Here is a 19,986-nt window from a genome sequence, read left to right on the forward strand (position 1 = left end):
AAAAGGAAGACGACCGCTTGCTTTGCGATCGAAACGTCGTCGTTTTTTGTTATTTTCTGTTATTTTCTTTGAACCTATCTACGCGACTTTACCGAAAGACCCAAGAATATGAATTCCTGCAGTCGCGAAAGCTTGAAGTCAAGATTCATCGTTGTACCGCATTCATATGCTGCCACCTCTACGCCCCCCCCCCACCTTCACCAACCCGCGGTGTCCGAGCGTGTTCCAGGTCCGGTGAAGCGACCCCCACCACCCACGTGGCGCTTGGGGGAGAACCTCGCACGGCAGTGGATGGACAAAAAAGGGTCGCACGTGTGCATCTTCAAAGTATAACACGTGATTTATAAACAACACATCGGATTTATGAACAATTAGGTTCCATGCATGACATTTAAAAAAAAAACAAGTGGTTTTATCGATGTGCAAGGGGGGAGCCGTGGGTTGCCAATGCGCAGCATGCATTGATACTGGCTACCGTACAGTCAGCGTAGCCCTAGTGTAAGGAAACAATGACGCTTAATATTTTACGTGATTCATTAAAGCTCCACATCCGTGGAGCACTGCTAACTGCATGCGCGGTCACCCGAGGATTATTCGAGACGCCTCGGGAGAAGTTTCGTGTTGTGTGCGCAGGCTCTGGCGATGGCACTTGATGCCACGCAAGGGACGAGAGGGAAGGGAGAGAGAGCTCTAGGAAGGCGCGTTCCATATTCACCGCTCCCTCTTAAGCAGAACGAGAGCAATATTGAGAGCAAGCCTGGTATTAATCCCCAATCAAATTAGAGCACTCGTTGAATTAAACATCGATTCGTAATTTGGAGGGCAAATGACGAGCACCGGGTGGGGGGAAAGTGATGAATTGATTGCAGTGATTAATCATCGCGTCTCTTGACCTCAGCGTGGGGGGTAGAGCACCATCGTCTGTGACCTTTCGCAGCGCCACAGCAATGAATGGTGGCGAGTTCTGCGTTCAGCATCGCATCCCCCCCCCCTCGTCTCTTGCGGCAGGATGGTGTTGGGTTTGGCTAAGCTCGTCTGGTACGTTTTATTTCGAGTAAAAATCCAATCAATGGGCTATCGCTCGCTGTCAATGAAACGGCAAGGCAGGTAAAAGCAGTGCCGATGTTACTCGCCGTTGGTATGTAACCATATATGTAATGCGGTGGTTATTAGTGGGATGTTTTTATCCACGTGGTTCGTTTCGTGTATTCTTCTATTAACATTGTGCCTCAAACTGCAGACAAAATCCTCTGCGAGCCACAGAGGTTTTATTTACATTCTGATACACTTGTGGCCCAAACATGGTTCTATGGTGGCCGGTGAGTTGCAGACTACCGCAACGATCCTGGCTGCCTTACTTTCGTGAAAACATTAGCATTTCTACACACGGTCTGTGTTATGCTGTCAGTGTCTTAGCATTGATCCGTGCAGAATAGAGACACAGCAGAGGGTACAGCAGCTGTCAATCACGTCGGCATAAGGAGTGCCTTCATCTGGATCACTTTCATCTCAAGACCCGTGTGTTTGTGAAAAAATATGAACACCAGAATTTACAGAAATGGAGCTCAAGCAATCCTGGGCTATAGAGGACACGTGGGATGCAAGGAATGTTAGGTTACAGGAGAACTCCCATCTGCGTTAATGTGGTTGACCAATGTTGCCAGAGATCCCTGTTATCTGCGCGTATACTGTACTTACCTGCGGGAAAAAATCATGGATAATCGCAGATAATAGGAAGAATAGGGCCACCGATAAAGAGAGTTTTCAGAGGCCCCACAGCCGAAAATAATAAAAGTCACGGGTAACAGAGTGACGGCGAAGAAGATTTATTCTGCATTTTATCCAAGATTGATGAAGTTGTATTCACCGATGTGATCTGGCACCTTGTGTGAGTATGGAGACCATTTGTTGTTTCATGATTCATAACTGGATGATTTGAATGTGGGATGAAACCAGAGTGCTTGGAGGAGCCTTCTGTAAGCCAGTTTATAGCCAAATTCCAGCTACCAAAGGAGCGCCGATCAAAAAAAATAACTCACGAAAGCAAATTGATGTAAACGATGACGCACGCTCTAGGAAGGTGCTCATTAAAGAGTTAATGAGAGAGGGGGGAAGGGGTTCGTTTATATATATATTATCTCGCCAACTTTAGATGTCGCTGCCAAAGGGCCACCCTCTGTGCTCAAGCGTGCAGCAACAAAGCAAGCGGGTGGGTTTTGAGCACCGCTGTTATATACCCCGCCCCGCATGCAAACCCAGCCAGTGTGTCAACTACAGGAGCGGCCACTTACACGCATTATTCGGCTTTTGGCAGCATTACCGGAATACATTTTTTTAAAAAATGCTAGGAATATCAGAAATGCGTACTTATTATTATTCTTTTTGTTAAATGCCTCATTTGCAAAAACGTAAAGAAACGAATGAGCCCAACAAGCAATATTTTTGGAAACCAACCGAAATAGTTTTGAGGCTTTTGTTGGTAAATCTCAGCATGTTTTGAAGCGTGACTTTGGAAAATAAGTTGTTTTCAGTTTGAGTTATTTTACCGATTTTATTTGGGGCGCAGGCAAATGAAACTGGAACTCAAGAGGTAAAACATTGCAAGATTTAAAATGGCATTAAGAAGTTTTAAAATCGTATTGGATAATAGCTTCATTATAAACCGTAATCCTAACAAGTGTAACTTTTGATTGGCTGCTGCAACATCTTTAAGGATACTGCCAATGAAATATTTTTTTTTTATAACTACAGTTTACTTCCACAATTTCACAGTATTTTTTTGAGAGATAGAGCGGTGCCAGTGGATTCAAATAAAACAAGCTACAACTTCCATTCACAGATCTGAGTAACTTAAAAACAAAACTACAATTTTAAAAAATTGGCCTTCATTAGGTAAGTCCACCAGTGTAGCAAATGATTTAGCGATACAACTGTCGGGACTCTGGCGAATACGACGAAATCGGCTCTGGCTCCCTGATTAATTCTACCAAAACGAAGGGGTGGTACATGGGGGGGGGTGGGAGCGCGAGAGCCTAGTACAGGCCACAACCACGCAGGTTGTTTGCGATGATGATGTCAGTGACGGCGTCAAAGACGACCTGGATGTTGTTGGTGTCGGTGGCGCACGTCATGTGGCAGTAGATCTCCTTGTTGGGCGAGCGGTTCTTGCTCTCGTACTGGGCCTGGATATAGGCAGCTGCATCATCGAACGTGTTTGGACCTGTCAATGGACAACAAAGATTAAAGAATAGACTTCCCCTCCTACCTACCCCCCCCCCCTAATATAAGCACGTTTAATTTGTTTAACCGGGTAAGAACGCAAGAGCCCCCCCCGATTGTTAAAACAAACTTGCAACCCTGCAAATTTCTTACTCGTTTTTCTAAAAAATATAGTGGCCTTTTTCTATTGCCTTCGTGCCGTATTCAATTTTCAGTAAACATACACTGTTGGTAAAATGTTAACAATAGCCTGCACGTACACATTTTGTCATGTTAATTTGTTATAAACTGAAAATGTACACATGCTGAGCAAAATAAATAATCGTAGAACATCTTCTTGGTTCTTTCGGTAAAGTCACGTAGAAGGGAAATAATAAAATAATAAAAATAAAACATAATAAAATAATTCTCACGACGTTTCGGCCACAACACAAGCAGCCGTCCTCAGGTGAAGACCAGGTCTGTCGGGGAGACAGCGTCTGAATGAACACCACCAAGCTGACGCTGTCTTTCCGACAGACCTGTTCTTTATCTGAGGACGGCTGCTTGCATTGTGGCCGAAACGTCGTGAGAATTGTATTTTATTATGTTTTATTTTTATTATTTTATCATTTCCCTTCTACGTGACTTTACCGAAAGAACCAAGAAGATGAATCCCTGCAGTCGCGAAATCTTTAAATCGAAATTTAATCGTAGAACACTTCACTTTTTAGCGAATAACAATTGTTTAAAGGATTTTTACGCTAATTTATGCCAATATTATTTGAGGAGAAAGGTTATACAATGTCAGACATCAATGACACTTAACCCTACAGTAAAGGAAGTAACCAAGCGCATATCGAGGGATTTCTTGCTCTCAGAGTCGAATTTAAAATAACGACCCTTGCTTGTACATTTGGCAATAGTAGCCAATAAAAACATGTCAACAAGTCCCCCTTAAGAAAATGTGTGAATTAATAATCGGCAAACGATGTTGCCCGTACCTGTGTATTCTGGGAAACAGATGACGAGGGCCGACTTCTTTATTTTCTCTGCAAAGAGGTCCTTCTTGTTAAGAAAGAGGATGATGGAGGTGTCTATGAAGAACTTGTTGTTGCAGATCGAATCGAAGAGCATGAGGGATTCATGCATGCGATTCTGCACGACCAAGGAAAATGCACACGAGAGAAAGAGCGAGAAAGAAACGGGGAAGGGATATGAAATTGTGCTTGAGCATGTCAAGGCCAGTACACACGGATCTAATCAATGCAGGCGCGTTCTGATGGTATTTTACAGACGGCAATGATCCATTCCTGAATTTGTCCTGAAATAACTGTACACGCGTATGTTTTCTTAAAAAAGCATCAAGTCAAGAACTGAGGATATATATTTTAAACCTATGGATCATGATGTCCTTTTAAAGTAACAATGGGTAAATGCACAAAAGTTCGTTTTTTACCTCTGCAAAAGTAACAATGAGCAATTGAACAGCATATTTTGTTTTATTCTGCTGGCATCTCAAGGCACTTGTCCTGTGTACAAAATCACACACACACACTGATTGTATGGGCTTGACTTGAAAATGGAATCGAACCACGAGGAGAGATGGAAACACTGCAATACACACAGACGCATTAGAGTAAAAAATAAAGCCAACATCTTTGCACTTTTTGGTCTTCACCCTCCTCCAGACTGTGCGGGGAAAACACCAATCAGAAACGCCACTTGAAATAAGAGAACAAAAACATCTGGTCCGAAGGCAATATACAAGATTGACCACTCCGCCAAGGTGAAGACAATCAGCAGCTGTGGAAGGGCATCTCGCGCGAGCTGTGCATGACCAGGCAACGCATTCACGCAAACGTGACGACACACGTGTGCTTTTATTGTTTTGTGTTTGTTTAAATCGTTATTTGATCAGTGCACATGACGCAATGTACTATACCATTCACATTCATGCGACCCTAAAAACACAACCCTTTACGAAGGCATACTTACGAATCGCTACGTGATACCAATGATAATAAAAAAAAATCATAGTTTTGCCGTACCCGTGATATTGCCCTGCACCAGCTTGGCCAGTACCGCAACCCATAAAGCTCATAAAGAATGGTGAGCTCACGGGCAACAGCTGACTGTGATGACGATAACAACAACAACAACCGGCCAAGTGGCTCAGCTGTACAGCAAGTGGCCCGCAGTCAAAAGGTTACAAGTTCAAATGCTGGTTGGGGGTTGACTCCAGGGATGAAATACAACTTTGTGGGAAATTCAATATAATTCAACAGTTGTCTTATGGATAGACTCGCCCCCACCATAGGAATGTGGAATTTTCACTACTGGCTCCGGGCCGCAACAAACAGGAGATAACCACCGCCTCAATGCTCATTTGATATAAACAAGCGCATATATAAACGCAACACTCGCTTAGAAGGCATTTGATTTCATCCTCCTCCCGTCCTGACTTCGCCCTGTCTCTGCACGACTGAGCGTGCCGCGATTGGCAATGGACAGCCACACGAAGAAGGGTCGATGTCTCCCCTAACCCGCTCCTCGTGTGTGGGGAGGAGTGTTGCTTTCCACGGCTCTGGCTTGGAGATGCCATAAAATATTCGCCCATTACCCCTCGCATCGTCGTGGAATGAAGAAGAGGGACAGCACGGAGGCATCGACCCCCCGATCGCTACAAAGCACAGGCGGGTTTCAACATGTCGCGCAAACGCAACGAACGGGTGGGTTGCATGTTGTTGTTTTTTTTGTCAGTCAATCTTCCGAACGCACAGGGCCACTGTGAAGATCATAAGCAAATAAATCCTCAGGACTTGCTTCAACAATTGACCCGCAATCTTCTGTTGGGCGCCAACAGTGACACTGTGACACGTGCACACGGCAATATTAGGCATGTCATCATTCGTCGATTAAAATCACGTAATCATTGCAACCGTTACGCACGTGTAGCGAATCAGCTACTTACTACTTATGCAATCATATGCAAGTGTAACACTTGGGCTAATGTCACGAGACAAATCAGGTCCGCAAGGAACTTACGAGACAGACAATATAAACGAGACACCAAAGAATTGATTCTTGGATTATTTCACAACCCTGATTCGTAACAATTCTTCAAAATTGTGTGGGTGGGGGGAGATCATGGGGGGGGGGGGTGAATCATGAGGTGGCTATTTAATACAACTGGCACCACAAATGTCGGCTTGGTTGTTGTGTTCTTTAAAAAACACGCACTAAACACGAACGCTTACAGCGCACGTAACATGTGTCAAGAGTTAAGCGAGAAACATTATTTCCTTAACAACACATGTGATATGTATACCTTCAAACCTGTCAATTGCTGGGCAGAGTGGGATAAAACATAATTATGAACATACAACAAATGCAGAGCTGAGAGTTCATTAACAGGTTTGCCGTTCTGAGCAAAACATAAACATCGTTTATTCAAAAGCCAAAGAGAGCACAGTCAACGTGACAGTTTTGACCAAAGCCCCTTTCTGGTCCACAAACACAAATGAGAGCACACCCTGGGAGAGAGCACGGCAGAGGCCACGGCAAAAGATGTTGGCCGTGCACATCCACACATCCGTGCCGCGAAGAGGTTGCCAAAAATTCCGCCACTGTAATATGCAATTTCCTTTAAACAAAAATATTTCACGAGTATCACATCAGCAACATGTCTTGTATTAATAATGACGTGTATATGCCTAAGCACCACGGATCCCGGCGACGGTTAAAATTCGAAACAGGCGAACACCACGACGGTGAATTTAACGCAATATTGTGCGACTAAAAATGTTCAATTCAACTCAGGCTGCAGCATGACACTGAACTCAAAAAGCCAGGCACAGAAACGCCTCTTCCCTCCACGTGTTGCTTCGTACCTCTCAATCCAAGCCTGTGTGTGTGCGGGGTGGGGGGGGTCCTCGCTCGCCACCATCCCACACCCATCCCTTCAAGAGCCCAGCGCTGCGGGGTAACGGCAGTGATGGCCTCTCAGCTCGGCACGGAGAGCCGCCATGACGGCCCAGCCCCGAACGACGGTCAAAGTCCGCCCCGCTGCGCAGACAAAGCAATCGGCTCGAGCCAAAGTCCCCAAAGCTCACCGCGCTGTCCAGCTGGGCCCGGCCAGCGTGCCCGTCGCTAGCCTATTCTATCGCCACGAGTGTGCCGTGGTCACTCTTCCCATGAGTTCCACTCATTGAATTCCTCCACCCCTGCATGCTGAGGACTCGGTCTACCGGTCTTGAGTGTGTGAACTCATCCCAATCGCACCGTGCTCAACCATCACGCTTGCAGGTCAAAACACTCTTACCGCGTCTTTCCTCGCACCGCTCATCCTCCTCCTCCTTGGAATTGCCTAACATTGTCTGCTTTCCCAAGTTCTCATGATTTGTTAAAATCGGGGGGCAAAATGAATAACTCGTCTGTTACGCCTTCAAGAGTGCTGTTTGTTGCCAGCCGCTTGGAATTTTAGGGCCATACTCAGGAACCGTGATATAAAAAAAAAGCCGGGTGGTTCTTCAGATCACGTACGCAGAGGTTTGGGAAGGAGATCACGTGAGAAGACGCAGCGAGGCCGACACATGAACACGTTGTAAAGAGGTCGCAACTGGTTGCCCCCATCAACCCTGCATCTGTGCACTTTTAAATCATCTTGGTTGAAAACTCACTTGTTTAGAACTGCTTTTTGTGTTTAGTTTGCTGTCGTCCCCCCCCCCCCCGCCGCAGTTCCGATTAGCACGATTGGCTACGTACGGTGCGAAAGAAGTTCTACATTCGTACATCTCCACAGCCCAAGTGATCAACTTCTTAAGCTTTTTTAAGAGGAAGATATCAAGGCAAAATTAAAACAATTATGAATGTATCCATACAGCTTGGAAGGATTCAGGAAGGATGAAAAAGCAACAATATTAAATAATTTGACGGTAACACATCTCAATGTGTGCAATATAACGGTGGTACATGAGCTATATACTCACGAATGAATGTCCGATTTGAGTGTCAAGATCCAGATTTTTACTCGTGAACACAAGATTATGATTAGTCGCGCTAATTGGAATTTAAACGGCATCTTCATACACGTGCAGAGCAGGATATCTGACATGCATTCCTTATAATCGTGAGACATTAGTCATCCGCTGCGTACTGTATATCCTAATCACATTGTAAATAACATACGGGAAATATAGACTCGTTTTTCACAATGCATTGGTATATAAATGATCGTGTGGCTTACAGCCTGGATCAATGCAAGACCGACGAATGTTTGATTATTTGCAGGGATGTGCCAGGTACACGGCGCGATGAGCACACCGCAATCGACACGATGTGCGTCGACCGCCGATCAAATCAACTCAAACGACAGCTCTCGGCACTGCCCCTCCTCGGTCGTCGTAAATGCGTGCACGCTGTCCACCAAATGACAAACAAACAATAGCAATCGAGCACAAAGCGCAATTATGTCACTTCTAATAAAAACGCGAAATTTCGGAGCAGCTTTGACACGACGACAACGATGATGATGATTTCGATTTAAAGCTTTCGTGACTGCAGGGATTCATCTTCTTGGTTCTTTCGGTAAAGTCACGTAGAATGGAAATAATAAAATAATAAAAATAAAACATAATAAAATAAAGAAACGTCGTGAGAATTATTTTATAATGTTTTATTTTTATAATTTTATTATTTCCATTCTACGTGACTTTACCGAAAGAACCAAGAAGAAGATGATGATGATGATGAATGAAAAGCAGCGGGGCAATGCACTCACAATCGTGCCCGTGGCATCGTGGCGGCAGTGGCGGCTGGTGAACTCGGACGTTGTTATCGCAGCTGGGCGAGGCTTCACTGAGCTGAGCAACTCTCTTACAAGAACGACCGCGGCCCAAGAGCAGCGGCAGTGGCGGCAGTTACAAGACGCTGCTGTTACATCGCGTTACATACAGAGCTGTTTTGGCGTCCTCTGGTCTAACACCGTTTTGAGACGAGGCTCAAAAGAAAGCTGTCTCTTGTGTGGACCAATCAGTTTCAAAGACAATGCAAATATTATCAGAGTATGTTTTTTTGTTTGCATTCTGACCACACGTATTGTGGTTAATGCAGACATGATTCCTTGTAAAATGTTTCAGTTTGGTGTTTTAACATCTCAACACCTGTTTTGTTGCCGGAAAAAAGGGGAAAACCTATTATCAGCTGGAGAGTTACATAGAGCTACATAGGTCCATAGCATTACATAGAGCTACATAGGTACATAGCATTACATAAAGCTACATAGTTACATAGCATTACATAAAGCTACATAGGTCCATAGCATTACATAGAGCTACATAGGTCCATAGCATTACATAGAGCTACATAGGTCCATAGCATTACATAGAGCTACATAGGTCCATAGCATTACATAAAGCTACATAGGTCCATAGCATTACATAAAGCTACATAGGTCCATAGCATTACATAGAGCTACATAGGTCCATAGCATTACATAGAGCTGCATAGTTACATAGCATTACATAGAGCTACATAGGTCCATAGCATTACATAGAGCTACATAGGTCCATAGCATTACATAGAGCTACATAGGTCCATAGCATTACATAGAGCTACATAGGTCCATAGCATTACATAGAGCTACATAGGTCCATAGCATTACATAGAGCTACATAGGTACATAGCATTACATAGAGCTACATAGGTCCATAGCATTACATAGAGCTACATAGGTCCATAGCATTACATAGAGCTACATAGGTCCATAGCATTACATAGAGCTACATAGGTCCATAGCATTACATAGAGCTACATAGTTCCATAGCATTACATAGAGCTACATAGGTCCATAGCATTACATAGAGCTACATAGGTCCATAGCATTACATAGAGCTACATAGGTCCATAGCATTACATAGAGCTACATAGTTCCATAGCATTACATAGAGCTACATAGGTCCATAGCATTACATAGAGCTACATAGGTCCATAGCATTACATAGAGCTACATAGTTCCATAGCATTACATAGAGCTACATAGTTCCATAGCATTACATAGAGCTACATAGGTCCATAGCATTACATAGAGCTACATAGTTCCATAGCATTACATAGAGCTACATAGGTCCATAGCATTACATAGAGCTACATAGTTCCATAGCATTACATAGAGCTACATAGGTCCATAGCATTACATAGAGCTACATAGTTCCATAGCATTACATAGAGCTACATAGTTACATAGCATTACATAGAGCTACATAGTTCCATAGCATTACATAGAGCTACATAGTTCCATAGCATTACATAGAGCTACATAGGTCCATAGCATTACATAGAGCTACATAGTTCCATAGCATTACATAGAGCTACATAGTTCCATAGCATTACATAGAGCTACATAGTTCCATAGCATTACATAGAGCTACATAGTTCCATAGCATTACATAGAGCTACATAGGTCCATAGCATTACATAGAGCTACATAGTTCCATAGCATTACATAGAGCTACATAGTTCCATAGCATTACATAAAGCTACATAGTTCCATAGCATTACATAGAGCTACATAGTTACATAGCATTACATAGAGCTACATAGTTCCATAGCATTACATAAAGCTACATAGTTCCATAGCATTACATAAAGCTACATAGTTACATAGCATTACATAGAGCTACATAGGTCCATAGCATTACATAGAGCTACATAGTTACATAGCATTACATAGAGCTACATAGTTACATAGCATTACATAAAGCTACATAGTTCCATAGCATTACATAGAGCTACATAGTTACATAGCATTACATAGAGCTACATAGGTCCATAGCATTACATAGAGCTACATAGGTCCATAGCATTACATTGAGCTACATAGTTACATAGCATTACATAGAGCTACATAGGTCCATAGCATTACATAGAGCTACATACCGAGTAGTGGTGGGGGGGGGGGTGTTGGGCCCCCTTCTGAATTTCTACAGTGAAGTGAAAACATGTTGGTACAATTAGAAAACCATTGGCAATAACGTAATTGGTGTTGCAGCATTTCCTCATGTGCAGAGGGATAAGTAGAATGCATCAGACAAAATCGGATCACATCGTTATTCTGTTTGGTATTACACATTTGCCTTTAACATTGACCTATCATTTCCCCCTCCTCCCCCTAACGTTTTGCAACCCCCACCTCCCATCCCTTTTGTACGAGTTCATGTTCCAGAGTTTCCCCCAGTCGGTTTGATATAGTGGCAGATGTCTTGGAAAAGAATATGATGTGGGTTTGTGCGTGATCAGAGCTGTTATTTCACATTGGCATAAGGTGGAAGTGTTTATAGAATCCTGGGTGGTAAGTAATAGATGATGTTTTAAAACTCTGCAGAAAAGTTGTAACGTGCAGACTTTACTCAAGTAACGTTTTTGGCTGCGAGCCTTCGCATGGAATATTATGCCCCTCCGACTTCTAAGGAAAACCATATGCACGGCCGATGCAGACAGGAAAGCAACAGAGAACTTGGCAACACTCGCTTTGGGTAGCGCAGCACAAGTTCCGAATTCAGTATTTGCCGGAGGAGCACAGTCGTTTTTCATTTCAGTTTTAAGTGCCTCCCAATAAAAAAAAACCGGGCAAGTAAAGACACGCATATAGCAGATAGAGAGATGCTTAATAGATGGCCATCGTGCCAGACCTTACAGCAAGGGGCCATAGCCGGCTGCTTAGACTGAATCTATAAAATACGCCTAATGTTAAAAGGGAGGGGGGAAAACACATAAGCAGAACATCCGTCTGAGATTTTTTATGAGAAGCAGCTAAGTGACATTGTATGGCTACGGCTGAATTGGGTAACGAACGCAAGGTTATATGTCTCGAGTTACCATACCATAATCGCTTGATTTTAAACGGTAGGCAAAACGCACAGTTAAACTGACATTGTGCAGAACAATAACAAACTCTTTGTAAAGTCAAACAATTGACGTGTTTTGGGTTTTTTTTTAAAGATATTTGACACAGTGATCCACTATTACGTCATTTTTGTTTAGCCCTCCAGCAAATTTTTTTTACATTCATGTTTAAAAGTTGTACGGAATTTTATTACGATTTTTCTAAATATTTCGATTTTGCACAACACCCTATGGGGGTTTAATTGGTGTTAATCAGGTACGTCAACACAAATAAAGTACAGTCCCTCACGGTAATAGCTCGACAATTAATGTATTGTACAATCAACAATCTGTCATTTTACTAAATATTGTCTCACAGAACACTGCAGTTTTACTTCACTTCTGTAAGAGGTTGAAAAACAGCCAGAAATTGATTTTCCATTGAAACAAAAAACTAAAATTAAGTTGAATTACAATGAAGAAACAACCCCCTGAGATGCCGATCAAAACCATCACGTTACCATACATAGCAGGTGTTACCAAACATATTTCCAAAATCTTAAACAAACACAAGATCCAAATCCGATTCAATACAGAACACAAAATCCGTGATCGAATCCATTCTGTGAAGGATGTTATTCCTGACATGCAATATCCTGGAGTCTACAAACTGAGATGCACCTGTGGTGGCTGTTACTTTGGGGAAACGAAGCGACATGTCTCGGACCGTGTTCGTGAACACAAGGCAGATCTGAAACACGCCAGAACCAATACCTCCGCCGTGGCTGACCATTGCGATAACGCTGTGGGCTCGCATGATATTGTTTTTTCCGAGACCAAGGTACTCTGCAAACCTTCGGGCTACTATCAAAGGTTTGTTCATGAAGCCATCCAGATATATAAACATAGACATAACTTCAACCGAGAAGATGGATACAAATTGAGCAATCATTGGTAGGATGTTATTAACCAGGTAAAACCTTAACTGCGTTATGGTTGTTGCCTTCATTTCCGCATCTCCTGTTTCCTCAGCCTCCCACTCCCAGCCCCCCAGCATCACGTCTGCTCGTCCCCTAACGCTCTCGCAGTGCTCTCCTCCCCCTACCCCATACCCCCTCTCTGTCTCTCGCCCCTTCTCTTACCTATATAGCCTCTTGTCACGGCAGCCCTCTCGCCCACTTCAGCAATTGTTTCTTGCTGAGGTTGTCCCACCTGATGACGGACGCTTGTGTTGCGCCCGAAACGTCGTGATTTATTTTATTTTATACCTACGTGACTTTACCGAAAGAACCAAAGAGTATGGAGCCCTGCAATATTTTAAATTTTGAGTCCGATAAGCATTTTGGCAATTACAACCCAAGGATGTTTTACAATTTCTTTCAACTGTCAGCGCAACAGCAAGGCTATAGATATTCAAGAAGCCGCCTCTTTAACATGAATGATTAAAATGTAAGAAATTATTAACACGCTGTATTATTGGCTTTTAAAAGTATGCAGCCCAATAAGTTTCACATTCCTCAGCATACAACGTACAACTAACACATTTAACACGTAACTGTATGCTCACGACAAAATAGCGCATTGTATGTCAGATAAAAAATGCACATTTAACGTTTTACCTACGGCTGAAACTTACGGTATAAATATTTTATGCAGGTTTAATTAAGCTTTAAAATAAATAAAAAATACCCTTGAGTTGTCACAATGTAAAATAAAAGTGCAAAGAAAAGATGCTCAAAGGTGTGTTTAGACAGAGGTACAAAGATGTGAGGGTCACAGGTTCCTCTTGGTGATATTTTTACACAAATAAAACTAAAAAACTAACCACCTCAACTCCTATCCTGTACTTCAGAGTATTAAATCGCAACGTTGTTAATAATACGAAAAAATATATTTTTAAAAAATGGGCTGAGATACGAATGATCAGATATACCTGAAAGTGTGATGTTGCAGAAAATGACATTGCTTAGATTGTGTCACGTCCTGCACTTTCCTGACCCAAAAGGTGCCACGTGTCATCGGCTGCCGTCACTTTTGTGAGCATGAAGACATTATATCATTGCATAATCTAACACGCAGCTTTCACATCCAATATTCTGATTAATTTATTTTTGGGTTAGGCCATATAATGACCTGGCAAATTCACCAAATAATGATCGGATCATTTACATTATTCGATCATGTAAATTATCTGAATATATGGGAAAAAATAAGGTCTCAAATGGTCCTTAAAAATCCTAACCTGGAAAATCAATATCCAAAACTCATTCTTGATATGTATCCACCGAGCTATTTTCAAGACCAAGCCGAGTACACATGTGTAGGTAATTTAGCAAGCACCACGCCATAGCCTTTAGCAGTGGGAAAAGTGTTCCAGGCCAGAAGCCTGACAACACCCGCTAGCTCCGTCCGCTGTTGTCCAGTCTCAACACCAGCACGAGCAGCTGTGTTTAGTGCACTATGCTTTAACCTATGAACAGATAACTACCTACCAGCTGCATGTTTTGCTGATCACCAAACTCTCACGGACCGTACACTTGGAATGTCAGCTAATTAAGGCACGGTAATCAAAACTACGAACAAAGTAAAAGATAAAATTGAAAAGGGTATATTGATTGGCTGGGAGGGAACATGACCTCTCTATCGCAGCCTGAATTCCAAGTGCTGGTTGACTTGATGCTACATGAGAGTCCACACAAAAAAAATCTGCGATTATGTAACAAAATAGCTGCGAGTTACACAATATTGCACAGGCACTGCCTGTGACCTCAAGGCTGTAAAACAACTATCGTGATCCCAGACACAGCCATCAGAGAGACTTTTGTCATTGATCATCCAGGATTTGTTAAACAATTGTTTTTAGCATTGAGAATATCTACCCATTATTACCAATTGCTGCCTTTTTGAAATGGATGAGTATTATTGAACAAAAATTATTTCTAATAAAAAAATAACTTTTATAAAATATTAATGAATGACAATGCTCCTTTAGTCATGCCATGTTACAAACGTAGAAACAGTTTCTGAAATAAATTGTTCCAGTTGTCTGTAATAACATCCCATTTATTCTTCCGGCAATGATAGTTTCAAAATAGTTTGAAAATACCGTGAAAACAAGACGCCAAATTACGTCACTGTAAACCAATTGGGTGATGTACTAAAACTTCCGCGGATTATGTGACCAGTTTGGGAGAACAAAGCAAACCATTTAAAATACACAATTCTTTGAAAGAAAAATGCCACTTGTGCTGTTTATTCCTGAGATATGTCTGCATTGCTAATTTTGTCACCTGAACTTAGTACAGCATTATGCAGCATGACTTTGGGACTTTACTTAGCAATTAGAATTTGTAAAAAATAGTTTTAAGATTTTTTACGGTGACAATAAGGCATTTTCACGCTACGTCCATAACAATCAATCTTGTGATGTACACGATATGAAAATGATAAAAGCATGACAGGCTTTTCCCTGTAAAACTGTGGCTGAAACTAAATCTTTCAGGGACTTCTTATATCCTTGCATATAAGTTTGGATAGATAAAAAAATGAATCCAAAGACAAAATAGCTTAGGAGAGAGCTTGAAATAAATTTTAACATGTAATTTTCACAGAAAATTTGCTGAACCAGAAAACTAACCCTAATCCCAGGCCTAAAATGTATACTTACTTGACAAAATATAACTGTCGTCCTTCCTAGCACACTCTTTGTTGCACTTGCTTTTGCTCTAAAACCCTTCTAAATAATTGGTAAAAAAATAAAACAATGACCTAACTAAATACAGCTTCACTCTACGATGTTGAAAATATCCCAAGTTCGGCTTCAGGCTCTAAATTAAAGAAACTGAAAGGTTTATGGGTTTTGCCATTTTTGTTGGGAAGAACTTTTATCGAATTTTTTATTCATATATATATTTTTTTTTACTCAAACAGGACTTTTAGGATGCAAGACTGCAGCTCAGTGCTATTACATAAAATATGAGCGAACAATAATTTAATTAATATTCTTGGCATAGCTACAAAGGGTATTGCAATTTCACTGTGCAACTCTACATTGTGACCAATGTGTAGTGGATGCACATGAATGAATTAAAACAAGTAATAAACCACCTGAATAAAATCTACCAAATTTGGCACAGGCCTTCAATGAGTTTGAAAAGGCTTGGTCATGGGATACATTTGTGCGTGACAAAAGTGTCCACTGCATTTGTATAGCTTATACAAAATCTGATTAACCACACAAAGAGAGGAGAGAGATCGATGGTGAAATTTAATGGTGGGGGCTTGTTTAAAACAGAGCTCTCTAAATCATCTGAACAACTTGCTAAGTCAAAAATAACTCGTCAACAATCTCATCAATTGGTCCCTGTCTCCAGAATGACAAAGAGGAGGGGGGGGTCGATCCAAAAGCAATAGTTACACCATATCCCCATTGGAGCCTTGTAATAAGAACTCCAGCTGAGAGAGGTTTAGATTTGAAGCTTTCGTGACTGCAAGGATTCATATTCTTAGGCTTTTTCGGTAAAGTCACGTAGGTAAAAAATAAAAATTAACAAAAGTAAAATAAAAATAAAATAAAAATCACGACGTTTCGGAGGCAACACAAGCTTCCGTCTTCAGGTGGAACCGTCACAACATGATAGCTGTATACAGCTATCGTGTTGCCTTCGAAACGTCGTGATTTTTTATTTTATTTTTATTTGACTTTTATTAATTTTTATTTTTTACCTACGTGACTTTACCGAAAAAAACCTAAGAATATGAGAGAGGTTTGCGCTGCTCGCAAGCTTAAATTTGCCGGTGGTCGGCTCACAACTCCATTGAGAATCCAACCCAAGAGAGCTTCATGCAAGTGTGCAGCCGACCAAGCAGAAGGATGCACTAATAACAGAACAGACGACTGCACTGGTGGAGATATATTAAACTAAAACAAAACGAATTTTATTTTACCAGCTAAGGTCCACTGAGCTATATAGCTCTTTATGAGAAGCCACCTGGCCACAAATGATAGCTCCACATAGTGGCTTGTCATGCGTAAATGTATAGCAACCAAATACTCTAAATGCATTTTTCTAAATGTGGAGGGAAAAACCAGAGTACCCAGAGAAATATTCAAGTGACCTCGAAGAGAACATGCAAGGTCCAAATATACAGCAGCAGGCGTCAGCGTTGGGATCGAACCCACAACCTCCTGTAAACCAGGCGAGGCAGTTAACATCTTTCCACCGTGGAGCGCATATTACTGAAACGAAGCTTTGTTTATATTGGGGTGACTTGAAAAGACACTCACCAGTACACGAAAGCTGATGATTCATATATGAAATCGTTCAGGAGTAAAATGACAGACCTGGCTGTAATGACAGGGTGACAATGGACATTGCCGTCCACGCAGATGGCTATTGCGTGCCAACAATAAATGACTTTCAAAGGCTTCCGCGGCCTTCAAAGTTATTGCATTCTGTGGGATAATTCTAGGTGCAACTCCATGGTACAGCGGAGTGTTTTCAAGCGAGGTTCTAATCACAGATTTAAAGTTCACAATGATGTCTGGACGTCAAGGTACAACCCACAATCAAAACCCTGTTAAAAAATGATGAATGCAGCAAACTTGCAAAAAAATTGTCCCAATGAGTGTGTTTGGCAGAGCAGTACTTTCCAGGACACATAAAACATACATTTGAAAGTTAACTTGAGTTTTTACTCCTTTTTTAATTCCTATGACAAACAAAGAAATGTGTGTTGCAAATCACAATACATAAACATTTTAGTTACCAAACAGTATATTGTGTCCTGAGAAATGTGGGGCTCTTGGGAGGGGAAAAATAAATAAAATGATAAAGACACAAATTAATTTTCTGTGAATATCCTAAAATATTTATTACAGAGGCACGAAACAATAAATGAAGCGACGGCACAGTTTTAAGAAGCCAAAGCACGGACATGAACTTGCTTCACAGCTGGGTACTTGTGTCAAAATATTCAGTGTAGTGCGTTTATCTTGGTCTAAAGCTCCATCAGAAACCCTGTATCTAAATCTAAATGTGCGGATGCCCCCCCCCTCCATCAGAGATGAGAAATTCTCTCGAGACAAATTCACTAATCAGAGGCATTGTTCACATTTCAAAAGCCCTGCCTAGAGCTTAAGGGGAAAATATATAATAATCATAATATGGAATATATTACACACAACCACCCCATCATTTACGTGGTGTTTCTGCAAACATGTTTCTGAAACATCACATCTTCTTAACCAGGTGGCAGGGGGGGGTCTGGTGGACACAAATTTGCCCAGATTCGTATTACTTGGCCTGACCTAAACACCGTCTATGAATCGTATCTCTGGCAAACACCACCATGCTTCAGGCCCACTCATTTACTGAAGACTTTAACAATTAGGGGGGGGGGGGGCTGTTATAGCATGAAGTTATACTCTCGGTTGTTGGGACACGGGGCATTCGTGCATGAAGATGCTCATCAGTATCCAAGTAGGGGGTGGGAGGAAGGGTGCAAGGATCTCGGCGGTTGATGGCATGATGGTTTTGAGCAGCAGTGTAGGTGAAGAGATGTCATCACTGTGCAAAGGGGAAATGGTTGGATCTGTAGGAATCTTGTGTGTGAATCCAGAAAACTGATACTCAATACATTCTTCACACAGGCCGAGTAGCCTCTCGTAAGAATTCAAATCAACACTGCAGTCAATGCTTGAACCTATAGGGTTGCACACGTTTGTCAAAATGTATTCTGATACGAGCTGCTATCTTGGGGCATGGATTCTTTACATGCTGCGCAAAACTGATGGGAACCACAGGAAGACATGAAGGTAGACCTGTTTCCATCTCTACCTCCACATGCCCCCCGCTGCTTTCTTTAAGCCGTTCATAGGGGCACATTTCCAAGACTCGGGAGTCTAAAACAGAGACAGCTACGACAAACTGGGAAGTGCTTAAGCGGTTACCGTCACCTAAATGCACTGAACGGTGCCAAACGTTACGGGGGTAAAATACCTATGGGCGGAACCACAACTCATCGCTGCCGCGTCGCTTTGCATGCACCAGCTAAAACAGCAGTAACCACGGGACGCGCCGACGCAGACCCACAGCCTCCGCCGGCTGCCTAACAACGCAATGGCAGCGACGGCACAACAACAACGACGACGATGATGCACAAGAACAACGGCGGTGATGAAAACAACAGCAGCTACACGAACAAAAAAAAAACCTAAGATTAAAATAAATCGCGGTAGCAATACCGACGCTGATACAATCTCGACCGGCAACCTGCGCTCGGGATCGCATTGCCGAGCCGGCCATTGGGACGCGCGGACGAATGGCGGCTCTAGTAAAGTCCACAACCGCGCAGGTTGTTTGCAATGATCACGTCGGTGACGGCGTCGAAGACAAACTGGATGTTGTTGGTGTCGGTGGCGCACGTCATGTGGCAGTAGATCTCCTTGTTGCTCGACTTGTTCTTGCTCTCGTACTGGGCCTGGATGTAGGCGGCGGCTTCTACAAACTCGTTAGCTCCTGCGCGGAGCAGAGGCAAAAGGGTTAACTGCAGAAACGCCGATCCACATCGTAGCACGTGTCGGCGAAATTGGCCTACGATTCATCGTCGTCGTGGTCGTTTTCGTCGTCGTTGTCTGTAAAATAGCAAGAAATGCTTCCCACTATCATAGACATGTACGGAGAGTTTTGTCAATCGACAGAAGAGTGACCCCCCCCTCGCATGCTTTGAAAGTCGTGAGGGTTGCCTGGCCATAATCTCCCATGCTGTGTGGTGTTGGTTGGTGTGGGAGGAGGAGGGTAATAGAACAGCATTGGATTTTTGCTGCACTGCACTCTGCTGCCCACAAAGCCAACTCTTATTTTGCGCACTGCGGTGGCCCATCCGAGGCACTATCCAGGCTCA

At 42.5% G+C, this 19,986-nt stretch overlaps 1 protein-coding gene across 2 annotated transcripts in view; it reads right to left on the bottom strand.

The window, feature by feature from the left end:
- Positions 1–10: 10 nt before the first annotated feature.
- GNAO1 (G protein subunit alpha o1) overlaps positions 11–19,986 on the bottom strand; it is a 155,828-nt gene continuing 135,852 nt past the window's right edge. Inside the window, exons 7-8 of one of the 2 annotated variants that reach the window (XM_078868589.1) lie at positions 4,203–4,356; positions 11–3,220 (exon numbers count right to left, since the gene is read on the bottom strand). In XM_078868589.1, the coding sequence (XP_078724715.1) occupies positions 3,033–3,220; positions 4,203–4,356 (342 nt within the window). In that variant the 3' untranslated portion in view covers positions 11–3,032. Of the gene's footprint in view, positions 3,221–4,202; positions 4,357–17,824; positions 19,602–19,986 lie in introns of those variants that run through there. The other variant, XM_078868591.1, reaches the window with a different exon arrangement.

Source organism: Lampetra fluviatilis, chromosome 26 (genome assembly GCF_964198595.1).
Source record: "Lampetra fluviatilis chromosome 26, kcLamFluv1.1, whole genome shotgun sequence".
NCBI classification, from domain to species: domain Eukaryota; kingdom Metazoa; phylum Chordata; class Hyperoartia; order Petromyzontiformes; family Petromyzontidae; genus Lampetra; species Lampetra fluviatilis.